The 24,293-nt window shown below is 38.4% G+C and overlaps 1 protein-coding gene across 1 annotated transcript in view; it reads left to right on the top strand.

The window, feature by feature from the left end:
• RAB3C (RAB3C, member RAS oncogene family) overlaps nucleotides 1-23,912 on the top strand; it is a 119,368-nt gene extending 95,456 nt beyond the window's left edge. Inside the window, exons 4-5 of the mRNA XM_059492146.1 lie at nucleotides 4,584-4,708; nucleotides 15,791-23,912. Of these exons, the coding sequence (XP_059348129.1) occupies nucleotides 4,584-4,708; nucleotides 15,791-15,978 (313 nt within the window). The 3' untranslated portion in view covers nucleotides 15,979-23,912. The remainder of the gene's footprint in view (nucleotides 1-4,583; nucleotides 4,709-15,790) is intronic.
• The last annotated feature ends 381 nt before the right edge of the window (nucleotides 23,913-24,293 follow it).

Genomic DNA, 24,293 nt, shown 5'->3' with positions numbered 1-24,293 from the left:
TAATTCAGCTAAAGGACTTTGCAGTGACCATGCTGTAGAAAAAGACAGGAGAATTATTTTAAGGACTAATCAGTGCACTCAACAGTAACTTAAAAAAAAAAAAAAAGTTTCATAGAGGATTTTTAATATGGTTTTGGTTTGCTAGAAGTTTTTTGCATAGGTTTGGTGTTTTCTTATTTCTTTTTCCTGGCAAGATGATGCACCCCAGTTCATTGAGTATTCATTTCATAAATCAAAACATCAGAAGTACAACATGTTTCCTGAAATTGCTGGAATAAACATTATACATAGCCCCCTCTGGAGCATTTTGGTTAGGGTGTTTGTCTTGCTGTTTGTGCATGTGAATTACTACATAATTAATCTAAAAGTCTGTAAAATCGGCCTCTCTATGGTAGGCAAGCATCCTTGGAGGACTTGGTCCAAAATATGGTGAATAGATTGAGGCTATCTGAAAGTTCATATTCCTGGTATATTTACTCCATGGACATGTCTTCACTGAATATATTTGCTTGCCTTCCACATGGTCTGTGGGTGAAGACATCACAGGTTATATGAATATTTGCCCTGGACATTGGTGAGTTAGTAAAAAGGCATGATCTGAAGAGATATTCAGAGTAAACTCAAGATATATCGTCAGTGGGTGCAACCTGAAATATATTGAGTAGTGAGGTTGAAGATCTATTCCCAGCAGGCCATGCGCACATAACTCACAAACATACAGCACATTTATATGCATATATACATGACCACGTACAAATACATTGCAGACAAAACCACCTAGGACCCCCCAGAGTGCTCCCACAAACACCAAGAGCATCATCATCCCCACACTCCTCCCCTCCAAAACAGTGCAGCATCAAGGTCCATTCATGAGAATGTGTATCTGTGCAGGTATACACACTGTGGCTCCCTCCATCAGCTGGGCTCATAACCTCAATCTGCCCAGTAGCTGCCCCTGGATCCCAATATCCTTAATTTCTGGCACCTGGACATAAGCCTCCAGTATTGATTTGCAGTGATGGGTTTCATGCTGGGATTTACTTGGAACAACCCTGAAAGGGACCTGGATGTGGTGTCCCAGTATTTTTCTGAGTCTTAATTTGGTAATCACACTCCTGCTCCACCAGGATAGTGTACATAGGCTTTGGATAATCTGAAGTTTCCTGCAATAGGCCTGAGGGCACCCAGGACCAGGAAATTATTTGGGCTCTCTATCCTGCCACAATCTCTCTGTGCTTCTTTTGGATGCATAGATAAGCTTTTATCACCTAATCCAATGTGAACAGTCTGGTTTCCACAGCAGTGACATCAGAGCAGCTCCCCCATACTGCTCTGTGCTATCTATCTTGTTTTCAGCATCTCAGCTGCCTCAGCCAGCTGGGGCTGCATGTTCCTGAAGCCGACTCTGTCACACTGCACAGCATTCCTTGCAAGCTGACAACAGCACACACAGGCCCCTTGCCTTTGCTGCCTGGGAAGTTATTTGAAGATCTCTCTGTTTTAAGATAAGCCAAAAGCATTAGTTTTTTGTTTGCATTCAGCTCTGTTTTGACAAGGGACTGGTAGAATTGCAGTACAGTGAGCACAAGCATGGTGTTGATCATGGAAAGCAATGGATCATTGCACTCCTCCATTAATCTGCCCCTCTGGAGTCTATACATTATAAAAATTCAAGCATGATGCAGATTGCCTGCCTACTATAAAACTAGAAAGGGAAACATATACAGGGTAAATTACTATTGACATACACCAGGTCATGAAAGTGAACAAGAAATGTCCTTTTCAGCTTACTGCAAACACCATCTTTGCCTTTTCATGTCTTCAATCTTCCTCAAGCTGAAGTTCTTTACAAGGACAACAGTTTGTGTTTTGGACTAATCAGAAGCCTTGGTCATTTGTTCCTTGTATGCAAGGAACAGCAAAATCTCTTTTTGTTTTCAAGTGACCTATGTGTTGGCTTTGGTGGAGAGTTGTGGGAATCAAAACCTACAGAGGCCAATAGTGGAACTATATGTATAAAAGAAAACAGAACAGTGATAAGCCTATTATATCCTTTGAATCAAGCATCTGCTGATGTGGTGTTGGGTGTGAATGCATTTGACTAATTTTCAGTCAGTTATATTTCTGCTCTACTGAGTCGTTTGCAAAATATAAGCCTTCGGATTTGTTTGCAGGGACAAGATCTCTTCTTGTTACTTAAAAAAAATAACTAGAAGATGAGACAAAAGCAAGACAGATTAAAAAAATGTCTATTAATAAAATAAGTTGCTTAAGTAATGAGAAGAATTTAAATGTACAGATTTGTAGTTGTAGAACAAATAATCTGGCTGCAGTAAAATGAAGGGACCTTACATTCTTAATGAAAGAAACTAATGTAAAGCTCTGGAGGCAAAGTCTGCAAAACATGGCTGAATGAATGCTCTTTACAGTTGTGTGATGATATTTCTTCAGGCTGTATTTCTTCATCAGTTTATTCTATTTCAGCTTTACAGATTATGTAAGTAATTCCTTAATAAGTAAAGCTTAATATCTTTACTCTATATTTTGCTTTCATAATGTATTTGATTTCCTGCTGACATAAAGGGAATAAATTGGCTCCCAACTAATAATTGTTCAGAGCTAAGCTCTTTTAGAGTCCTTAATGGACTAACATACTCTGACATTTGACGTACTAATATTTGCAAAGTTGCTGTGGTGACAAATGTAGTTCAGGTTAAAAATCACAATAATAATTCTACTTTGCTTAACCACTCAGCATGATTCCAAAAGGACATTTCTGCCAAAATGAATGCATGTTTTCCTTTTTTCCTGAGAAATGGTATCTTTAGTAAAATATAAGTGTATGGGGAAGTTTGACTTCTTTTTGGTCACAGTACCCTACACCTACTCAAATTACTATTAAAACATTTAAAATAGCACAGTGAAGAAAGGATAGAAGAAAAGATCAGGTCAGGCCCAAGGGAACAATCTGTAGAACAAAAAGTCTGAGACTTGCCTCAACTTCTTTTCGGTTGTTGTGATAAAGTAAAACATTCCTAAAAGCAGTGGTTCTTCTCTTTAAATTTCTCTGCCTGTCACTGCAAACCCATCAGACATTGCCTAGAGTGTTTTTTTCACTCATGCAGGGAACCTGTAGGCAATGGCATTAGACCCAGGGTCACAGTGATAGCTCTAGCAGCTTTTGCCCATGGCCATCCCTCTGGTTTTGCAATAAGCAAAGCCAAATGGGGAGATGTGATCCATTTTGTGTCCTTCACTAGAATCAGTTGTCAGACTAGATTAGAAAAGATCATGATCTTTTTTATTAATGTAAGACTTTGCAGACCGGGGTCTCAATAAGTAGACATGATGGCTGTGTTATGAGACGGGGTCACTAGTAAACGTACCGATGCAGACCAGCTTCCAAAATATTTAGGTGACAGATTTTTGAAGCTATTTCATCTTTTGTCAAAGAGACGTTGAGAAAAAAAGTCCATCATGTGCCACAGGATCCCTTTCCAGGGTGTCCTCTCATAACCATGTAGTTATAGAAGTTAGTTGCTATTCTGTTTTTTCCTAAGCACCCTGTATTGTCCAAGGAGGGAGGGAGGGAGGGAGGAAATGGTGTGGGACAGGCTGGCAGAAAGAGGTATACTCTCTGTCTTTTTCTCTCTCCATTGATCATTGATCCCACCAAAACCTTCAAGCCTAGAGCCAGACTTAGTCACAAGTTCAAGACAAAGCCTAAGTGCTTGGAGGAAGTTTCCTGCATCCTGTGTCACCATCAAGGGCACATACTGCTCCCAGTCAGAAAGTGGTAACCAGCAGCATCACTCTTGGCTGAGCAGGAGCTTTCCTTCTACAGAGCATACCTGGGTACCAGCAGAATGGTGGCAGGCAGAAACTGACAGGCACCACGAGTATAGTTCCAAGTCACCCATTATTGCTCCTGCTCAAAGAAACCACTGTAAGCTGTTTCACCACCAGCACTCATGGTTCCTATGGTGTTTTAAGGCCTCAGACACTTCCATTCAGCTGCAGTTGTGGCTAAGGCTTGTACAATTTAAACAGAAGGTAAGTCAGAGTTCAAACTCAGCCCCTGCCCATGGCTTAATGCACAATGGAAGTGTTGCTGACCTTCTGGTAGATAAAAGACTTGCAGAGAAATGTGATGGAGAGGAAGACAGACTAGCTCAGAAATTTTTGAAGTTTTCCTGCTAAATCTACATCCTGATCTCAAAAGTAAAAGATAAGAAATTAATACATTGTTGATTTTCTTTCAGAGCTCTATTTTTAGATTGTAAGGTTTGTATTAAAATATGAAAATGGGAAAAATATAATCTTTCTAAAAGTAAAGGAAGAATGTTGAGGGCAGGAGAAAATATTATTTTCAGCAAGCAAAAGTAAACCCTGTATTGATACTATCTCTGTAACAGTAAAACCTGACAGATAATCCTTAGCTTATTTGAAATCTGTAATTAAACAGAGTCATGTTACCCTGGTTGTCAAAATCAGTATTGTCTCTTTTGTCTTTTTGCAACTCTTCCTGAAATTAAGGGGAATTTGCTTTGCTTTGACTCCTTTCTCTCCCTTTCTCTTTTAAGGTCAACCCAAATCAAAACGTACTCTTGGGATAATGCCCAGGTTATTTTGGTTGGCAACAAATGTGACATGGAGGATGAACGGGTAGTCTTCACTGAGAGGGGAAAACATTTAGCAGAGCAACTTGGTAAGAAATGACACAACAAAAGCTTTGTGATTGTTTGTGAGAATGCAAAAATTAATTCAATTTATAGCTTACAGAACTTGCAAATACATATTCATGACACATTCATTGTAAAGGAACAGTCACACACTCCTTCCCTTTTATTTCTACAGCCTTTTTGACATGGAGCAAGAAGACAAGTAATTCAGAAAACCCCAAGCAAGGGTGTTTTTTTCCTGTCCCCTCAAAAAAAAAAAAAAAAAAAAAAAGAGAGGAAAGGAGATATTGCAGAAAAAGCTTACTAGACCTTTTTGCAACTTGAGTAGATTTGGGTTATGATTAGCAATACCGATAATCCAGAACAGAAATATGCTGCTGTCCCACTGCTAACACTTCATCCACTGATCTACTGTACATTCACAGAACTGTAGATATGAACTTGTTTCATAAGGTCTCCTTCTGGGAAGCAAATTCTGTACACACAGAAAATTGCCAAGGTGTGAGCACCTTTGTTGTTTCTGTTTCTACACAATAGTGTTATCCTTTCATACCACGAAATGTTTTTGGAGTGACACTGGTCAAACTTTAGTGGCAAATCTCCAGAGCATCATTGTAATACTAATACCTAGGCTCTTCTTTCCTTCAAATTTCCTGATCTCTGGAGAGTAAGCTCAGCAGGTGTGTAAATCAAACTCTGGAATTGTTAGAGGTCAATTTATGTACAGGGAATCATAAATTATGGGCATGGATTTGTTATTGTTTTTAAAACTCTGTGTAGTAAAAGCTCAGTCTGGTCAAAATATGTGTAACCAAGATCTCCTTGTCACTATTCCTATATAGGTAGGTAGATGAAAGGATGTTTTAATCAGGGATCTAATCTCATGCTGGTGGTTCTTAAGTCATGTATGTTCATAGGTCAATGATCTTATTTTTAAAAAAATATTGTTTTCCACTTGTACAATTACTTTTCCTGGTAAACAATTTTATCAGAGTAACATACCTTCCTATTGAATCTGTCTTAATAAGTGCTGCATATGTGTAAAAGAACTTCTTGAATGAATATGTTAACAATTACTGTAAGTTCGTCTTTGAAAGATGGCAGGAAATATTTAACAGAAGGTTGTATCCAGAAAACTTACCAATATTTGTAAAGAATTGAGTTCTCAAACTGAGTGCAACCAAGCCATTAACAGAGGATATTTATCTTTGCAGGAATACCTGTCATATTTTTATATATATTTTTCTATATATGTTCTTCCCATTTCTAATGTTTACTCATTGCACTAGAAGATAGGAATATATATTCATTGGACAAAGAGATCCCAAAAATCTAACTGTATACTTTTATCATGAATTTTGACAAGGTGCTGAAACATTTAGCAACAACCATTAATTTTCACTATAGAGTTTGAAATTTTTTTAAAGTCACAAAAAAATCTGAATTTCTATGCCTTGAACCATATTCCTTCGAAAAAAAGAAAAATAATGCAATGAATTGACAAGGCATCCCCAAAGTCATAAATTTATCAAGACAAGAAGGAACTTTGCATGTTTTACAGTCAGGAATCCTCAGATGTAATAACCAATGCTTGAAAAGAAGAAAAAAGGGTAATGAGATAGATAACAAAACTCGTGTTTCAGGCTTTAAAGCAAATTCTAACTCCTGGGATTTAAAATTCAATCTTTATGGAAGAAGATTATCCTCTATTTCCATATTTATCTACTCAGGGGTTTTCTTTTCTCAGATATATATCCTGTGGCTATCTCAAGGGTAGATTAATTGTATTAGATAACTTGTGTCTCTGATCCAGTCATTTACTGTAGTCAGACTGCACACACAAATGTTTACATGTTTCCTGTACAGCTACAATAATTTCTTAAATCTGCCCCGAGAGTGGGTGAGGTGATGTCAGGAGCAGCAGAAGACTTTTCCTTAACTTCAGTAAGTGCCTTGGACTTGCTGGCTGGTTTGGAGGGCACCCGTTGTGTTACACACATGGGACTGTCTTTTGTTTCTCTGGCAGCAAATTGATAACATCTCTTACAGACAAGTTTCAAAGATAACCATATAGATTTTTCTGTCCAGGCAGACATTTTAAAACTGAGAGCCCTTTGAACACAGTGTTGATCACAGACGCTAGCCAGTAAGATTCATGAGTGCTGTACAAAAACTAGGCTGTGACACCTTCTGTTCTCAAGTGTGGTTTTATTTTCAGCCCTTGTTTATTTGAAGTCCCTAAGAAAATGAACACATGCCCCTTCTGGGGTGACTATTCAGAAGGTCAAAAAGAGCACTGGGAGTTTAACCCTCTGGGGAACATGGTGTTCTGTTGAGAACAGTGTTATTGGAAACTGGAGACTCCTTTTGGCTCCTGACGTCTCTGAAAAGTGTGGCCTTAAAGTTCAATAACAAGGTGTAATCATTCATTTCTTTAAATCACTGTACTGGCTTTTTTCTCAAGTGTAACCCAAACAAGGAGTTTAAATGAACCAACAATAAATCTCATTACTGTTGGAAGAGGTCTGCTGAATGAGACAACTGCCCTGTGGTACATCTGCATACCTTTTTCATGGCACTACTCAAAGTTCACAAAAGAATGAAGGAATAGTTAGGAACCCAAATCTGACCTTGAAGAAAAATTACAGAATCTTTATGAGGACAGAATCTGTCATATTTGCTTTGAGGATATTTTTAAAATTTATTGTTAATAACATGACACTGGCAGTACCACTATGGATCATAGCTACAAGCAGTGTTGTAGGTATTTTGTAAAAGATGTGAACTGGCAAGCATGCAGTGATACTTTCTCTGACCATAGAAAATTATATTTGTGGTTGTCATGAACCAAATGCAATACATTTATATTCAATAGGCCTTTTGTAATTTTTTCCTGTGTTTTGTACAATGATGTCTTTGAAGCCATATAGAGTCATACCACCCACAATATCCTTTAAATATGCACAGTTTATCTGTTATCTACTGCTCCTTTGAACTGGCCCCCTGATAGTTTCATTTTATTTTTCTTCACTGTTATATTCTTACAAAGAGTATACAATTGTTTGCTATTACCTGCTCTGTACCTCTGTGGGTTTCAGAGACCTCTGTCATTTTCCCTTTTTCTCCATAAGGTAATTCCCAGAATATTTAATTGTTCCAGGCATAAAGACACAAAGACATACATTAGTCATTCCTTATCATCCCATTCAGTACTTTTTTAAAGTGTTTTTTTTCAGAAATCAGTTCATGGTTGTTTAACACAATAGCATCATTAACAGGTTAAGGTTAGAATGAAATGAAAATAGATGAGAGGAAATAAAGTCACATAACTTTTCCTCATATAGGTATTATTCCAAGAATGTGTAGAAATGTGACAAACTAGCCAATAGAGAGAAATAATTAATACAAGGTTATTATTGATTTGGTAATGACAGCAAACGCATTTAAAGAAGTTTATTCACTAATCACTAGCAAAAAAGGGTATGGAATGTAATTCTTATGATATTTTCTGTCTTCAGGAATATTTGCTCTGAGCAGTACATGGATTGGCTATGGAGTGAATAGAAATATAGTCAGCATTTACATGCTTTAAAGCATTTTAGTAAAACAAGAGTTGGAACTTCCTGCGAGCAAAATGCATGCACTCTTGCCAGCTGAATTGCTCACACAGTTTTCTGAGATATTGCTCTCATGCCTTTCAGCAAAACTCATACATTCATACAAGTTTGGTGTCAAATGTCAGACAAACATTTGACAAAATGTCAGAAGAGAAATAAAAAGAGTCACAGGTGGCTTGATGTCTTCTTGTTTCTTCTATCCACAGTCTGTATGATATAGTGATATTGTAATCTACATTCCAGCTAAGAACTAGTAAGGAGAGTTGTGCACAGGCCTTTGAATAGAGTCTGAATAACTGCACAGGGAAATGGATAGCTGCATATGCAGTTAGACATAAAGCTTTTCCATTTATTTGGGGCATTCTACTGTGCCTGTTAACTAGATACATCAACTTTTATGTGTTCTTTGGTTTCTCAGGTTCTTCTTATGTTTTGCCATCCAGGATCAACCTTTCCTTTCCTTTCCTTTCCTTTCCTTTCCTTTCCTTTCCTTTCCTTTCCTTTCCTTTCCTTTCCTTTCCTTTCCTTTCCTTTCCTTTCCTTTCCTTTCCTTTCCTTTCCTTTCCTTTCCTTTCCTTTCCTTTCCTTTCCTTTCCTTTCCTTTCCTTTCCTTTCCTTTCCTTTCCTTTCCTTTCCTTTCCTTTCCTTTCCTTTCCTTTCCTTTCCTTTCCTTTCCTTTCCTTTCCTTTCCTTTCCTTTCCTTTCCTTTCCTTTCCTTTCCTTTCCTTTCCTTTCCTTTCCTTTCCTTTCCTTTCCTTTCCTTTCCTTTCCTTTCCTTTCCTTTCCTTTCCTTTCCTTTCCTTTCCTTTCCTTTCCTTTCCTTTCCTTTCCTTTCCTTTCTTCTTTTTTTTCTTCCTCTTCTTCTTCCTCTTCTTTACCTTTCTTTATTTTTCTCATTTTTCTACTTCATTGTTTTTTCTCTCTTTCTTTCTCTTGATTCCCAGTGCTTTCACAATAATTTCCACCAAAAACAAGAACAAAATTCTTACTTCAAACAGAATCACCCTTCCATGACTATTTAGTTTTCATTTTGTTCTTGGCTCATATATTTGGGTAGGTAATGGCTTTGCCAGGGAGAAAACAGACAGGATTGAGCTGTGAATACATATCTTTAAATGAAACCATTTACCATGCCAGTAAGCCTGAAAGTGGGGCATTTGTCAGTGTCGGTGTCAGGTCCTACAGAGGGTGCAGTTGTGGTGGTGTGACCCAGCCTGCAGGAGCAGACCTGCTGCTGGGATGGAACAGGAACGGGAGCGGGAATGGTGTCTGAATCCTTCCAGGGCTAGGGCACAAGGCAGCAGCTCCCCAGCATCAGGACTGGGGTGCACCTTCACTGGCCAGGAGTGGAGCCCTGGGGAGTAGCACATGCATTAGGCATCTGTGGGCACGCTGTGTGTACGAGGCAGCTGTGAGTTTAGGCACTGAACTGAAGAGACATTTTTAGTCCTGTAATTTTGGCATGTAAATGAGGAAACAAGTGGGAGCTGACACCTCAGCACACACAGTTTGCTAGAACAGCGAGTTCTGTTTTGCCTCTGTGGCTGACTGGAGGCTGTGGTGCACAAGGCAGGGTCACCCACAGCTTAGAGAGCACAGACATATGGCTGCATCTAAATTTGCATTAAAAATGAAAATAATTGGGTTGTGCTGCAATATGCTGGTTCAAACTTCCATCCTGCACTGTTTTTTAGCTTTTTTTTAATGGGCAAATATTAATTCCAGGGAAAAGAGACAGACCGACAGCACTGATGAATACCAGTCTTCTGTTTAGCTACAACACAGACAGGGTATTGGCAGAGCAATTACAGGCTCCTGTCCCCAGGATGTTCTTTTACTGAGAGGAAAGCCAACCTGCCATTGCTTTCAGATACTGGGAGCTGCATTACAGCAAAGTTATTTAATAACAATGAGGAGCAAGGGTTTGCTCAATCTATATCTCCTGTAAACACACACACAAAAAAATCTTTGCTAGAAATCTAATTAAGTGCCCAAATGCACTCATTTAAAAGGTATCTGAAAATGACAATCAAAAACAATACAACTGGAATTTATATGAAACCTTCTGTTCTGAAAGACTGGAAAAGGAGATGTTAGCTAGAGCATGACCAGTAACAGCCCCTTGGGTCTCCCCATTCTGCCGTAGCTGACAGTCCCCCTTTAGCTTTGTTTTTGTTAATAAATTCAGCCATCCTAAAGACTGGATAAATAGCTTAGCATTTCTGATAATAATGTTTATCTTCTTTTTAATTCTCTATTTTGAATGGTGATAGAGCACTGCTCTTCACTGCGATAGTATTAGCAGAGTCCTGTTCTGAGGCTTGACATTTTTTAAATAATTTTCTGATCATAGCCCAGCACTTGGGCTTGTTAGGACAGCAGAGATCCCATCCTATTGATCTAGAGAGCAAAGCACAGCAAACCAGAACTGCTGTCATAACTGGAGAGTTGCTGATGTAGGAGATACTTTGAAGAACAGCAGATGTCTTGAGCTACTTTCAGCCCAGTTCCCTGGGAGAGATGACCTTTCAGTCATGCCATGTGTGTCCTTTCTCTCCTTGACTAAAAAATATTGACAGTTCTGAGGAAGCGGACATCTGAGCAGAGAAGACAGGTCTTGCAGTTGCCTTGACTGACAGCCTGTAATGTGAATGCAAAACTTATTAGATACTATTCATAGCAGGCAGGAAGGTAAGTGCCTGCCAGTGCCTGCTCAGAGCTACCCACAGGATGCAATTTTAAGATAAGTCCTTATTAACACCTCTCTTTTATATACAATGATATTGTTAAATTATTAATTCCCATGACATCCTGGAGGTTGCCTTTTACACCCTGCTCTTACAAAGGGAGCAGCTTCCTGCATCCATTTCTTGCTCTGATGCTGCAGTCTCCTACTACTCCTTACAATTCTGGATTGAACCAGACACTGACAAAAGCAGCACTAAGGACCACAGCTCAAGCTTGTCTTCACGAAAATTTAGAAGGATAGTTAGTGAGGGAACATACCCTTGTGGACATCTGTAAAATGTAACATATGGGCTGACAAATTCAATTGTCTTTATTGTAGAAAAACACTCTGAAACCAAAATGCCACCTGATCAACTTGTGAAACATCAGCATAGATCTTGTCTGTATTGTCTGTGGAAATGTTCTTAGTTTGCTGTCTAGCCTGTGCTCTTGATGTCATGTTTTCTCAGGAAGATGAGAGAGTGCAGAATGTTCTTCTCTTTGTATATGACTGTGCTTTCTGGGTGGTTTTCTTTCCTGTGTTTTGAAAGCAGACATAAGCAAGTGTTAATGAGCAGTTATGAAGGAGCGTCTACAGAGCTAGCACACATATGAGGCAGAGAGGGTACAAAGTCAGTACATCTGGCTGTGTGTATGATTCAGGAAAGCCATCTAAATGCTCTGTGTGCATTGTAGATCACCAGGAGAACAACAGAACCGTGCCAGTGCCCTGTCTAGCTCTGCTGCCGTAGTGCTCTGTAGGAGCTGCCAAGAGCTTGCCAGCCTTCTTTGAGTCAGTAGTAGGGAAAGAGGGAATCAGCAAAGGAAAACAGAATTAAACACAAAATAAGCATTTAAAATATCATATTCCATGTTCCATACACTTTGTACGTATGTTCAGGCAACACTTTGGTGTATTGGATTTTCTGAGTTTCAGCTCTGTTCTCCCTGACCTACCCACTTACCTCTTGGGCTTGTCATGTCTTTATGATAATCTCCTCTGCCTGGCCTCATCCCCATCAGCAGTACAGATCATCACACGTGGTGGGAACATGGTGTTCTTTGAGCTCTGCTTCCCTGGGCAGCACCAGATAGCTGTCTCACTTCACACTTATACCCCCATGGAAAATATTTTATCTCAATTAATAATAAGCAGTGAAAAACAAACTTGAAAAAAGTACTAGAAGTCATAGAACTTAGGCTGTCATACACAGGGATTTATGAAGCTTAGGGTGTTTAAGAGCCATTAGTAAAATAATTGCAAGATGAGTCAGTAGAGAAGGAGGTGCCATGGGGAAAAAAAGATCTGCAAAATATTCCATAAGAAAATGAAAACAAACAGAATTCTAGCCTTGATTCCAAGAACACCCTGCTAGGAAAAATTATGTATAGCTCCTTGAAACTGTTCCACAGGCAAGGTTTTGGTTAAACAAACAAACCAGCCAAAAGAACCAACCTAATTTGTTGGGGGACCTTGCACAAGGTAATGCTCCCATGAGAAATTGAATCCCTTGCCCAGGACAATCTGGCTATTTTGAGTGCCTACAGGAGCCTCTCTTGCAAGGGTCTTTGTAATGGTGTCTTTGGCTGCATCAGAGAGATTCTGAACTCCTGTTCTGCTGAGTTTTTGCAATCCTGCTGGTCGTACTTGCTCAGTACATACCACAATGCTTTGACAGTGATTACCCGAAACTGCACAAAGATTTTCTTAACTTCTTAATTAGCTTCAAAAGACTCTTCTGTGTTACCATGTCTGCACCTGTGAGAACAGTGTCTTACCTATGTGCAGCTGCATCTGTTTTACAGAGAACTACCTGGAAGGAGCTCACATGTATGCCCCATTCTCTTCTTGGGAAGATGGATGTTTATTTGTACATTCAAGCATATAAAAAGTACCTATCATAGGTCTATACACAGAAGGAGCTCTTTGGGCTAATAATGTTCAAAATTCCCACCCCTACAGTTCCAGTAAAGAATATAGCATTAGTTTTATTGTGGAGGCAATTGGGTGCTCAGCCACTTTCTCTCAGGTCTGTCCATTGCTTCATCTATGCAGCAAGGCCTAGCCTAGCAGGTCCAGGCAATTAATGTCCAAATTGATGGAATACCCTCATAGCCTGATATCCAACTACGTCACTGCTATGACTGCAATTTTCTTCTTATATTGAAATCATATCTGAAATTCCATAGAAATCTCCAAAGTATTTTATTTGAATCAATTATTTTGTGCTTGACACTCTGTAAGCCTCCATTTAATCTGGAGAATACGTGCCTTATAAGTTTTTCATTATGTTCTCATGCAAAACATCCTCACCAAGATAGTGGGCCTGTTTTCTTGATTTTATCCTTGTTACAGTAGTTCTTGACATAGGCCTCCTCTCTGTGACTCTTTTCCTTTCATTTTCTGCTTTTCTCTCTCTAGATCTCTTACCTAGATATCATATCTGCTATTTCATTATCATCTGATGAGCTCATTATTCTATCTTTATAACTGTAAAAACTGTTCCACTCCTAAATGTTCTTTAGATTCAGTGTTCTTCCTATCATCTCCCAAGCTTTGGTGCATCATTCCCCCATTGTTACTCAACCCTTCTGCCCTATGATTCTGCTTGTTCCTCTGTGGAACGGCTGCTTTCCTCCTCCTTCCTGTGGAGAAGACACTAGGAGCTGTGGAAGGTTCTTGACAGCTCAGATGGGCTGGGGCTGTATCTGAGTTTCAAGACAGCATACTGAAATTGTGGACGATCTTCCTTTCTCCAAGCAGCTCCCAAATGATCTGAACAGCTTTCTCCTGCATGGAGCTCTGCAGGAGGGCCAAAACCACCAACAAGTGATGTTACACTGTCTTTTCTCATTTTCCTTCTAGTTTGGGACAAAGGAAATGTGCAAGCAAAGCTTAACTAAAGCAGCATCTTATAGATTAAAACTATATCCTTGTATCTAATTTTTGTTGGAAGTCTTTTATTATTCACAGTTTTCCTGCTTTGCAGTGAAATATGGAATGGAAAAGTTTTTAAGGCAATGTATTCTCATACTGGTGAGCTTACTCTTACACTTCTTCCTGATACTAACAGAAGTCGTATGACCAATTAAATCCCTGTACAATATTGGTAGCTCTTGTTATCTAATCTCCCTATGAACACCAACTTTTGCCAGTGCTTAGCTCCTATACATTGTAACATTTTAGTGCTTCCTGACACTTCAGTACAGCACCTTACATAAATTAAAAATACAAAAAAATCATTCAGAGCAGAGTTGAGTTTGTACATTGCTTATTACTTCTGGCCGGGTTATCATGTCAAGGTAAATATTATTATCTGCAGTAACTCTAGGGTAGAGCTCAAATTGCAAAAGCTGCATAGACAGCAGTTATAGGACTGAATGTGTAGATTACATTCTGTTTAGATGGCATACTGAAGACATAATACTAATGTGACCCAAGTACTTGCATTTAAATTTCATGTGGCCTTTCAAAACAGAATAAAACATTCAAAAAATCAAACCAAACCACCAGACCCACAAAGATTTGTTTTCCGTCCTTCTGCCAGGAATTTCATGTAATTTAAATTTTCTGACAGGGATTTTTCTCATACTGAAAGACAGTGGTAATTGCACAATAATATTCAGATTTAATCAGAAGGAATCAAAATAGTTATGCAAAGGGTAAGCCAGACTGTGCAAAGGTTTCTGTAAAGCTACAAGTCAATCAGATGTTTTGTAAAGTGTTTTAATATTGAACCAGTAGGTAGTGGAAAGATAGGAATGGAAGTAAGTTGTGAATTATCAGAGAATGGGTGAGAAATGTTCTAACTTGGGAAAAATGTGGGAAAAGTCTTATAAAACAATAAATTAAGGAACACAAATGCTTTGCAAAGGAAACAAGCATGTGGGAAGACTCAGCTCTGGGAGAAGCTTTCTAGGTTGCAGGCTGACTGCCAAGCTGCAAACCTGGCCTAGATGAATGAGACCCATGTGGGAGGTGAGATGTGGTACAATTGGAGGCAGAGAGGAGAACTTAGGAAACTGTCTCTGGAGGGCTTGGAACAGCTGTCTCTGCTCTATAAAAACTTCCAGTGTCCCTTAAGGGCTAAGGATAGCTATGGTTTTTGCCTTTGGGCTATTAATTGGGAATGAATAGAGGAAAAATCCTTCTGTACAAATGAATTAAGATGTTTTCTTCCTTATGTGCATTTCTGTTGTTTGGTTGGGTTTTTTTTAATTAGTTCTCTTTGTGGAGTTGGGAATCCCTTTGGTCACATGGATTCACATCTAACTTTAGTAACTATCAAATTGCAAAAATCTTTTCTTGTCTTGCTTGGTTTTTTACCAGTACTTTTGCAAGCATTATTTTTTATTTTGGCAGCACCTTAAATAACACAATGGAAATGGCTGTTTCCAACTGCATAATGCTTAGAGGAATGTAATAGTTAGAGATGGAGCAGCAGATTACTTGTTCCCAATGGCTGTACATACAGGGCTTTCCTAAAATAATTCTCTGAAACAGGTATTAAGTTTTAGATTAAACTGTGTTAAAGTAGAATTTTTCTAAGGAAATATATTTGGTCCTGACTTCATCCAGCCTTGTATAAAGCCAGTAGCACTAGTGTACTTACTCTGATTGTGTTACAATTTTACCTGCTCCTCTTCCATACGTGTGCTCTCATGAGTTTCCTTTCTGAGTGTCTCTTGCTCAAGAGAAGTTTGTATGTTTATTGGAGATACCGAAACATGCCTAGAACATAAACATGTTCTTTATTTTCTTAGGATTTGAATTTTTTGAAACAAGTGCCAAGGAAAACATTAATGTCAAGCAGACGTTTGAGCGACTTGTGGATATCATCTGTGACAAAATGTCAGAAAGTCTGGAGACGAATCCCACCATTGCTGCCAGCAACCACAACACACAGCTGAAGGACACCCCTCCTCCACAGCAGCCCAACTGCAGCTGCTAATGCAGCTATCAGCAAAGGCAGCTCCAGTGTGTTCTATTGCCAACAGAGTATTTATGAATGGTCTATATGCCTTTATTTATACTGTCTTATTAATTTATTTGGAGAACAGTCTTGTTTTACATCAGCTGTTCTAATATGCATATGGGGATGGAGCAGTTTTTAGCCTAAAAGGATGATCCATATTTTAGAACCTGGCTTTTGCATGCAGAGTGTATATTAATTTCTCTTCTCTTTTTACTGTTTTGTGTCACACTTCAGCTGGTGCCATGTCCTCAGACCATGTTTGCCTATAATTGTCTCTCACTTCACTGGTTTCAAGTTATATAGTTGAATTTTTAGGGTAGTGGTCAGGGTGTTTTGACTTAGCTTCCTGATGCCACTTGTGTATTTTCCTGACTGAAAATGAATTTAGAAGTATTCCTGTAGTGAGCAAATCCCTCATTCTGCCAGATCACTTGTACAAGGGACACTTCCTGAGCGCATCGCCTTGTAAAATCCACACTCACTATGTTACACATCCTGGCTGACTGAAAACTGCAGAAATCAGAAGAAAGTTAGGTCCTGGGCCCAAAGCCATCAAAATTCTCAACTGTTCATCAACAATTTCCAACTGGATGTGGATATTCAGTCCAGAGTCTCAGAGATATTAGGTACTGTTTGGACAGCTAGTGTATTTGCTTTTACATAGGAGCTGCATGTCTAGCTAATAATTTTCTGAAACTAGAATTAATTTCTCATTCCATAATTTTGGAGATCCCAGTCTTACCTACCCCTGTCGTAGAAGGCTATTTTGCTCTTTCCATGTCTGCCTGCATAAGACATTAACCACACAGTCCTATATTATGTCAGACAGAGCCAAATCCATTGTGTTTGGTTGTTCATAGCCAAAAGCTGCCTTGTCACATTTCTGTCAAACCTGCATGCTTCAGTTTTCAGAAATTTCATCTCCCATTCAGTCACTGAGATAGCTACCACCACAGTGGCTATAAATGTCTGTATTTTACTCAGACCTATTGCAGAAATGCTGATGGTGTCAGTGAACTTAAGTTTGACCTGATTTTTTCTCCATTTATTTTGGCAAGAGAAATAGGATTTTTAAAACTTTAGGAGTGATAAAAAATTGTCAACATTTCTAATCTTAGACTGAATACATTGAAAAGATCAGCAAAAAACTGCGAAGATAGCAGAATAAAGTACACAAACTCTTTTATGGTCAAGTGTTAAAATAGTTATATTTTACAGTTTTTACTCCTCTAGTAATTGGTGGAAGTTTCTTACATCTGTGTCCTGAAGTACTTTGTAAAACTACTTTACTTGCATCATAGTGACCTTTTGTAACTAAGCAGCATAACTGAAGAAGCCCTGATTATTTTATTTTTCCAATTAGACAGAATTTAATATAGGGCTGACATTTTTTAAATTGTCAGCAATGGGAAAAATCTGAAAAATAAAATAAAAGGAAGTAACACATAGTACACTGAATGACTCACAACTGCAAAGAAATCCTTCTTTACAGTTTATGTTTTTTGAAGGTAACTTATGTAACTCCTGATACATAACACACTAAGATAGATAGACACTAAGAGAAAATGGCCACTTTAAAAAAATTTATTAAATAATCTAAATACACTTTGACACAATAAATGTTACTTCCAAACAAGGCATATAGACATATGTAAAAAGGATATGCCAGGAGGGTTCTACCCGGGCTGCCTAACTTAAATTTATCAATGCAGTCTTCAGTCTGGGTTTTTAAGCCATGTCTGTCCTGTTAACTAGTTTATTTAAGCAGTTTTCCCCCTAGTAGACATGAAGACTGATTTACCTCCATGAAGAGAAAGCACCCTTCTTTTCAGAGTGGAGGACCAGCCAGGTGGAAGAGGTACATGCTGTCTCAACAATGATCCTTTCTCTCTCTAGGGCGCTTTTTTCCCCCTCCCCCATTTAAGACAGCGTGTTGCTAAGTGTGCTGAGAGAGTTTCCCTCGTACATTTTCACACCCTAGGTGCCAGCTGATTGGAAAAAACACAAGCAGTACAAAGTCAAGCAGGCTTCATTTGAGATGGCTGCTGGGCAGTTTTCCATGTGTTTCTTGCTATGTTAGTGACTCCTGGCCAAGAAGAAGGAGCAGGAAAGCCTTGAGACAGAATTCAGCTTCAGCTCTCAAGTTCTTTAGATGAGTCTTAGGTTGTATTATTAGTCAGAACCATCTCAGGCAAGGAGGAGAGAGACATAATCAGGATTTTGGGTATATCCTGAATCATGCAGCTTGGCAAGAAGTGCAAGTATTCTTCTAGCTTTGCTCTGAGATGTTTGATGTAAAATTGTCATTTCCGGTGCACAGTGCAAGCAGGAAAAAAGACTTCAAGGTGTCCCTTGCTGCAGTCACACTTTGCTTGTATCCATTGCAATGAATTTAGACCCTCCCTGCCTGGCTATGACCATTTAGAATTGGTGGTAGAAATACATTATTAGCATATATCTTTTCAAAATAATTGAGAGATAGATTAAAAGTTCTGTAGGTTAATTGTTAATTGCTTTTCATTTTGCATCAGGAGTCTGGGCAGAAGAGTAACAGCAAAATCTAAGGAGAACCTCTGCTTCAAGTTTCTGAGGCAGCTAACCTGCTAGGCCACCACACATATTTGGCCTTCTGCATGAGATGGGGTGGCTGGGGGAAGCAGCTGTCAGAGTAGTGTTGTTCCTTAGAGTGCTAAAATATGTTAAAAGGAAAAAGCTTATCTGAAACACAGCAGCAGAGAATGAGTCTGAACCTAAAACCTCTTCAAAACTTTGTGCTAACACTCAGACATTGTCATGGCATTCAGGTTGATTAATTTTTAAAATGTTCAAATAAAATACTTGGAGTTTTTCAAGATGAGACTAAAACCCTGGGAAAACCACTCAGCCCTCTCAGTTGACCCTGTTTTGAGTAGAAGTTTGGAAAGGATGGCCTGTTGTGGTCCCATCAAACCAAATTTATCCTATCATGGCTTTCTCTGAAATTGAAAATGTGTGGAAGTTCAAGCAGGCTTTTTCTTTCCAAACTGGGTTACCTGCTGTGGGAAAAAGTAGGCTTTGATTTTCCATCACAGGTTGGCTTTTGCAGTCATATGCTTCACAGCAATATTGAGTTTTCTGCTATACATTTGGTCACATTTAGATCATGAGCATCATGATCTCAGTGCCTCTCTCAATTACAACTTATCTTTTGTAGAGAAACAGTAAAGACAGAAAAGCTTTTGAGAAGTAACTTACCATGCCTTCCTCAAATATTCCAAGAATTCTGAGGGGACTAGCAGTGTTAGAATTTTCATTCTATGTAAAATTATTCCTTGGCCTCCTATGGGATAGAATACCCAACAGCAGCCTATGTCAATCTCGTTCAGTTCCTCTTGACTTACAGGAGAGAACTGCAATTTTCTTAAATCCAGGTAGGCTGAACGTTTTTTAAGAACTTGTTGCAACTTGATCAAGGGCCTAATTTTAAACTATCAATGCCTTGTTCTTCACATATATCAAGTATCAGGCTACAAAGCACTATATTTTGTGATGGAAGAGGGGAGAGCTCGGATGGAAACTGGGATAGCAGAAACAAAACTACTTTCAGCCTCATCACAAGTGAAAAAGTGAAAAAGTTCTTGCACGCCTTGCATTGATTTGTTGTACTTTCAACGTAGAAATAAAACTGAATGTTACATCAAATCATTGGTCCAGCCATAGATACCCCCTTCAGCAGAGATTTATCCAGTTGGTGAGATGCAGCAGTTAATACACAGAGTATTTTTAATCTGAGAGATGAGATGCCTTTGGGCAGAGAATCCTGAGCTACATAGTGCCAGCTGAAGCTGAACTAATACTACACAATCCTTTTTCTGAGTTATGATCTAGACTAAAGCTTACGGCAGCAGGCTAATCCTGTGCATGGGCCATGCACCAGCCTTATCATGCTCTGACAATGTGCTGCTTTCTGCACCTTCAAGCTACTGGTCAGAAAATCCCTTGGGAGCACCCGGGAACATGGGGATTGTCTGGTTCCTGCGGTGCCTCGGGCAGCAACCTGCCGAACAGCCAGCCAGCCCTGCTGGGCTGAACATTCAGATGCATGTTTTTGATTCTTTTAGGAGTTCATGTTCACAAGTTACAAGTGCAACTGACTTAATACTGTGTCTGTTTTTTTTGGTGGTGGTGGTTAGTTTATTTAGACTTGTTTGTTTGGTGTTTTAAATAAATGTGAACTAGCCTAATTTTCTGCCAGAAAATACTCTTTCTCTCTGAACAGCTGTGTAAGTGACTCTAAGCTGGAATTGTTTATTCCTTTGTGCTTATACTTAATGCAACACCTAGAGAAATTACCTGAGCAATGACATCTATGTGGCCTTTTTCAGAGCACCAGTTTGAAAGACTAAATTTTCTCCCCAGTCTGCTCAGCTCAGCTGTACCACCTGCATCTTTATTTTGGAAATGAAATGTTATTTCAGGATGCACAAAATTTGCTGGAGTATGATCCTAACTTTGAGAATGCATTAAATTTGCCATTTTTGGGAGGGAAAAAAAGTAGCAAAAATTCTACATTTGATAGTTATGCATTTGTTTCTTTGGAGCAGACAAATGATGTTGGAATTGCATTCCAAGAGAAACCCCCTTACAAACTCCACCCCTCCCAAGCTACTATTTTCTATATTTCTTTTTTAGAAAAGAAAGTTTTATTTTTTACATTTTTACAGTCATTAACTAAATTTCAGTTCTGATAACAACCTGATTCCTCCTTGGCCTGTTTCATACAGACTCACGATGTATAAGCCTAGTTCTTTAGCATGACAGATTTAGCAATGTGGGACCATGAGTTTGAAGCCTCATAGATACATGCTCAGGGGGTTTAGCAACATATCTTCACTTATACCAACAGGGGAATAAGTTCCGTTAATTTGCACCATTGATCCATACATTCTGACTCCAGATTCTCCAAGATTGATCACTTTTCCAGTCTCATTTAAAAAGGCAACATATTTCAATTATTCAAATGAACTCTACCAGTTTTATTTAGAGGTAAATGTAGTTCACCTTTGCAAATTAAGCTTTTTTTTTTCCTTTTGCTTATCCATGGGTGTTCAGTGAAGCAGAATTTGTGACTACACACATATTACATGCACATACAGTAGTACATCTTTGACACTCATTCATTTCCCACTGTTACTTGTTTATATTCAGTGCCACTTTTCCCAAATTTATCCTTAAATTGTCATTACTGCTGGAAATCAAATGTGTTACATTTGAAGACCAGAAGTTCATTAACCATGGTTCCAGCAGAGGTAGATGGCTTGTCATTTGTACAATAAGGTACTTGGTATCTGATCAGGGGGGAAGCAAAAGTCCTCATTTCCCATAATTTCACATTCACCTATAACACACAAAAGTGAAGGTTAGATAGACATTCTTTACCACTTCTGGTGAGAAATCTCCTCAAGTAATTCTGACATGTACCTGCAACTAGTGATATATGAAATGTTTGTGCTGTAACTTTTGTTTGGTATTTTGTCAGTAATGTCAGATGTGTTGTGACTTGGTTGGACTGTCACAATGTGTAACTTATATACTAGCATTCGTGTATTTCAAATGTCTTACATGTTGCATGAAAAAAATGTTATAAAAATAGATATTTTTTCTATTTTTGAATACCTCAAAACTGAGGAATCATGGGCCAATAAGTGCAATATTTAATTATTTACTCAGTGTATATAAACTTGTGTGAAAGGGAGAAGCATCATGTATGTGTGATAAGCTGTTGATGATGCCTGTGTGGCTTAAGATTTCTAGTAAATGTACACGTCTTGTAGAAATATTATATAGTAAACACTTTACCAGTGTAGTAAGAATATTCTTAAGTAACTTAAGCTATTTTTAATATATGAGACTATGGTTAAAGATATTTGTATGTTTACTGCAAGTGCATGTCAATTTTACTTTTAGAGTTCTGAGTGTCCTTTTTTGAGAATTGTCATGTTACACCAACACTAGTGGGACAGGCCTTCTGTCAGAAAATGCTTTAAACCATTTATAAACTCTCTGCCTATGTTTTTTAAAGCATGTTCTCTAGAAGCATTAAAAGAACGCCTTAGAGCTCAGCATTTATGGTGAGCTAATTATTTTTTCTTAAAGAGTCAATTACATGCTCTGTCTGCCTGTATTGCATAATATCATGTGGTCATGTTTTCTTTAATCTGATACAGTTAATTCATAATACTTACCTGAAATAGTAAATAGGGGTACCCGATATTCTTGCAGATGACTTGTCAGACTTTGGTTGGTGCCCCAGTTTAACATGTTTGCAAACAGCTTCAAGGTCACAGTCAGCAGCACAGCAGAGTGGAAGGTGACCTTAATTGGTCAGTTTTGACAATTAAGTTTCTTAACTTCTCTAGATACTAAAGGTGGAAGATACCTCCTTAAAGATACTGACCCACATTCTTCACTCCATTTTTACATGGCCTTCAAAGTTCAGCATTTCCAGTATTAGGAATAAAGCCAAGGTACAAATGGAAACAAAATGCAGGTCAGAATCTGACCATGAAATTAAAAGAAGACATCCAATAATTTATTCCTACTTACTTACATAATTCTAGTGGTTTTCTAAGAACATGAGCAAGGCCATCAGTACTCAGCAGCACCCTTGGGTACATTTGGGACCTTAAACCCTGAATCACTGATCTGCCACGGGTTCCCAGCAGTGCCCATAGAACCTGCAGAAGAGCTCATTCTCTTAATTTTTGCTAAATCTCCAGCTTCAAAGGCATGTGTCATCTGCATTGGGAATTTACTAAACAGAGACAGGCCACTGAGTCTGGGCCATGGAGAAGAATTGGGGAATTGGTTTTGCCAGACAATTTTCCTAAAAAAACCCCATATATTCACTAGTACCATGCTAAAAGGTACACAAGTAGATTTTTAATTTTTCTGATGCATTTTTGTGACAATATATGAGGTTTAATAAATTATGGGGGTTTGTTCCTTTGTTTTGATTTTTTTTTTAATTTGCTTGATCTGGAAAAGAATGAAATTCTAAGGCCTACAGGAAACCAATATCAAGGGTTTCCTTTCTGATATCATCAAATACATTCTCTGAGACAGCAAAGTAGCCACATTGCATTAAGTAGCACATGACAGTACTTGCAATGACCTGAAAAGTCCTTAAATTTTTTTTTTTTACCTAATGCCATTAAAATTTCTGCAAAATTATATACACCAGAGTGAAATGAAAATGTATGTAGATAGAAATTTGGGATTGCTTAGTATAAAAAGGAAATTCTTGGCAGCATTGTTGCTGAGCAACAAAGTAAGAGTCAGAATATGAGGCACAACTAAAATGGAAATGTACAGCCTGCTACAGGAGTCCCTAAACCTTTAATTGTTACGTGACCTGACAGCTCAAGGGCTGGCAGGTAATTTCACCTAGCTTTTTTAAAATTACTCACAGGCATGTGATTACATGCATGAAAATAAATGCTTTCCTTGATAACATGTAGCTGTTCTGGTTCTCTCAAACCAACTTGTTTGTTGAACTGTTCTTGAAGAAAAATTGATGTGTTTAGGATACCTTTGTGAGGGGGTGAGACTCAATCTGTGCCTTCTCCCCCGACTCTTACTGCAATATAGCTACTGTGGTTTTAAAAAATATGCTAGCTAAAATGCTGCTGGGTGATAAATTTTGTGAATCTTCTCCATAAATCCATGGGAGCTCTTGTCTGAAGGTTCAGTGCAAGTTTTATCCACATAGAGAGTTTTAATTCTGTGCTGACGTAGCAACCATGTGTATTCCATTGGATATTCTTTTTGTATGTGACTTCTGTATGCCAAGTGGATTTTCTTTGTTTTTTTTTTTTGCTGAAAGTTTTTTTTTTCCTTTTGCAATTACAATAAATATTCAAGAGACTATATTCATGAATATCTCAGTTGTGGTGATATGGTCTTACACCTCCCCCCTTCATTTATTTCCTTTAACTTACTAAAACTGGAATAGAATAACTTCATTTTTGACTAAATGATTGACAAAGATACCACCACATCTGCAATAATTCATTTCACTAATATCCTCTCAGTAGCACTGGTGACTGTAGCTCTTTATGAATTCCACAGAACTCACTGGGGACTTTGCCCTAATAGTCTGAAGGAGAAAGATTTGTTTGGTATTTCCCTAACAAAAGCACACTGCCTCTAAGCTGCCCTTTAAAATAGGGCAAAGTTTTTTCTTTTGATTTTTCATTGTCTAAACTGCTTAAGAGTATATGTGCTTTTTGGACGCAGTTATTACTTGATCG

The sequence above is a fragment of the Ammospiza nelsoni genome, chromosome Z (genome assembly GCF_027579445.1).
Source record: "Ammospiza nelsoni isolate bAmmNel1 chromosome Z, bAmmNel1.pri, whole genome shotgun sequence".
In the NCBI taxonomy this organism is placed as follows: domain Eukaryota; kingdom Metazoa; phylum Chordata; class Aves; order Passeriformes; family Passerellidae; genus Ammospiza; species Ammospiza nelsoni.
The sequence above is the reverse complement of the archived record's forward strand: the minus strand, read 5'-3'. Positions and strand labels throughout refer to the sequence as shown.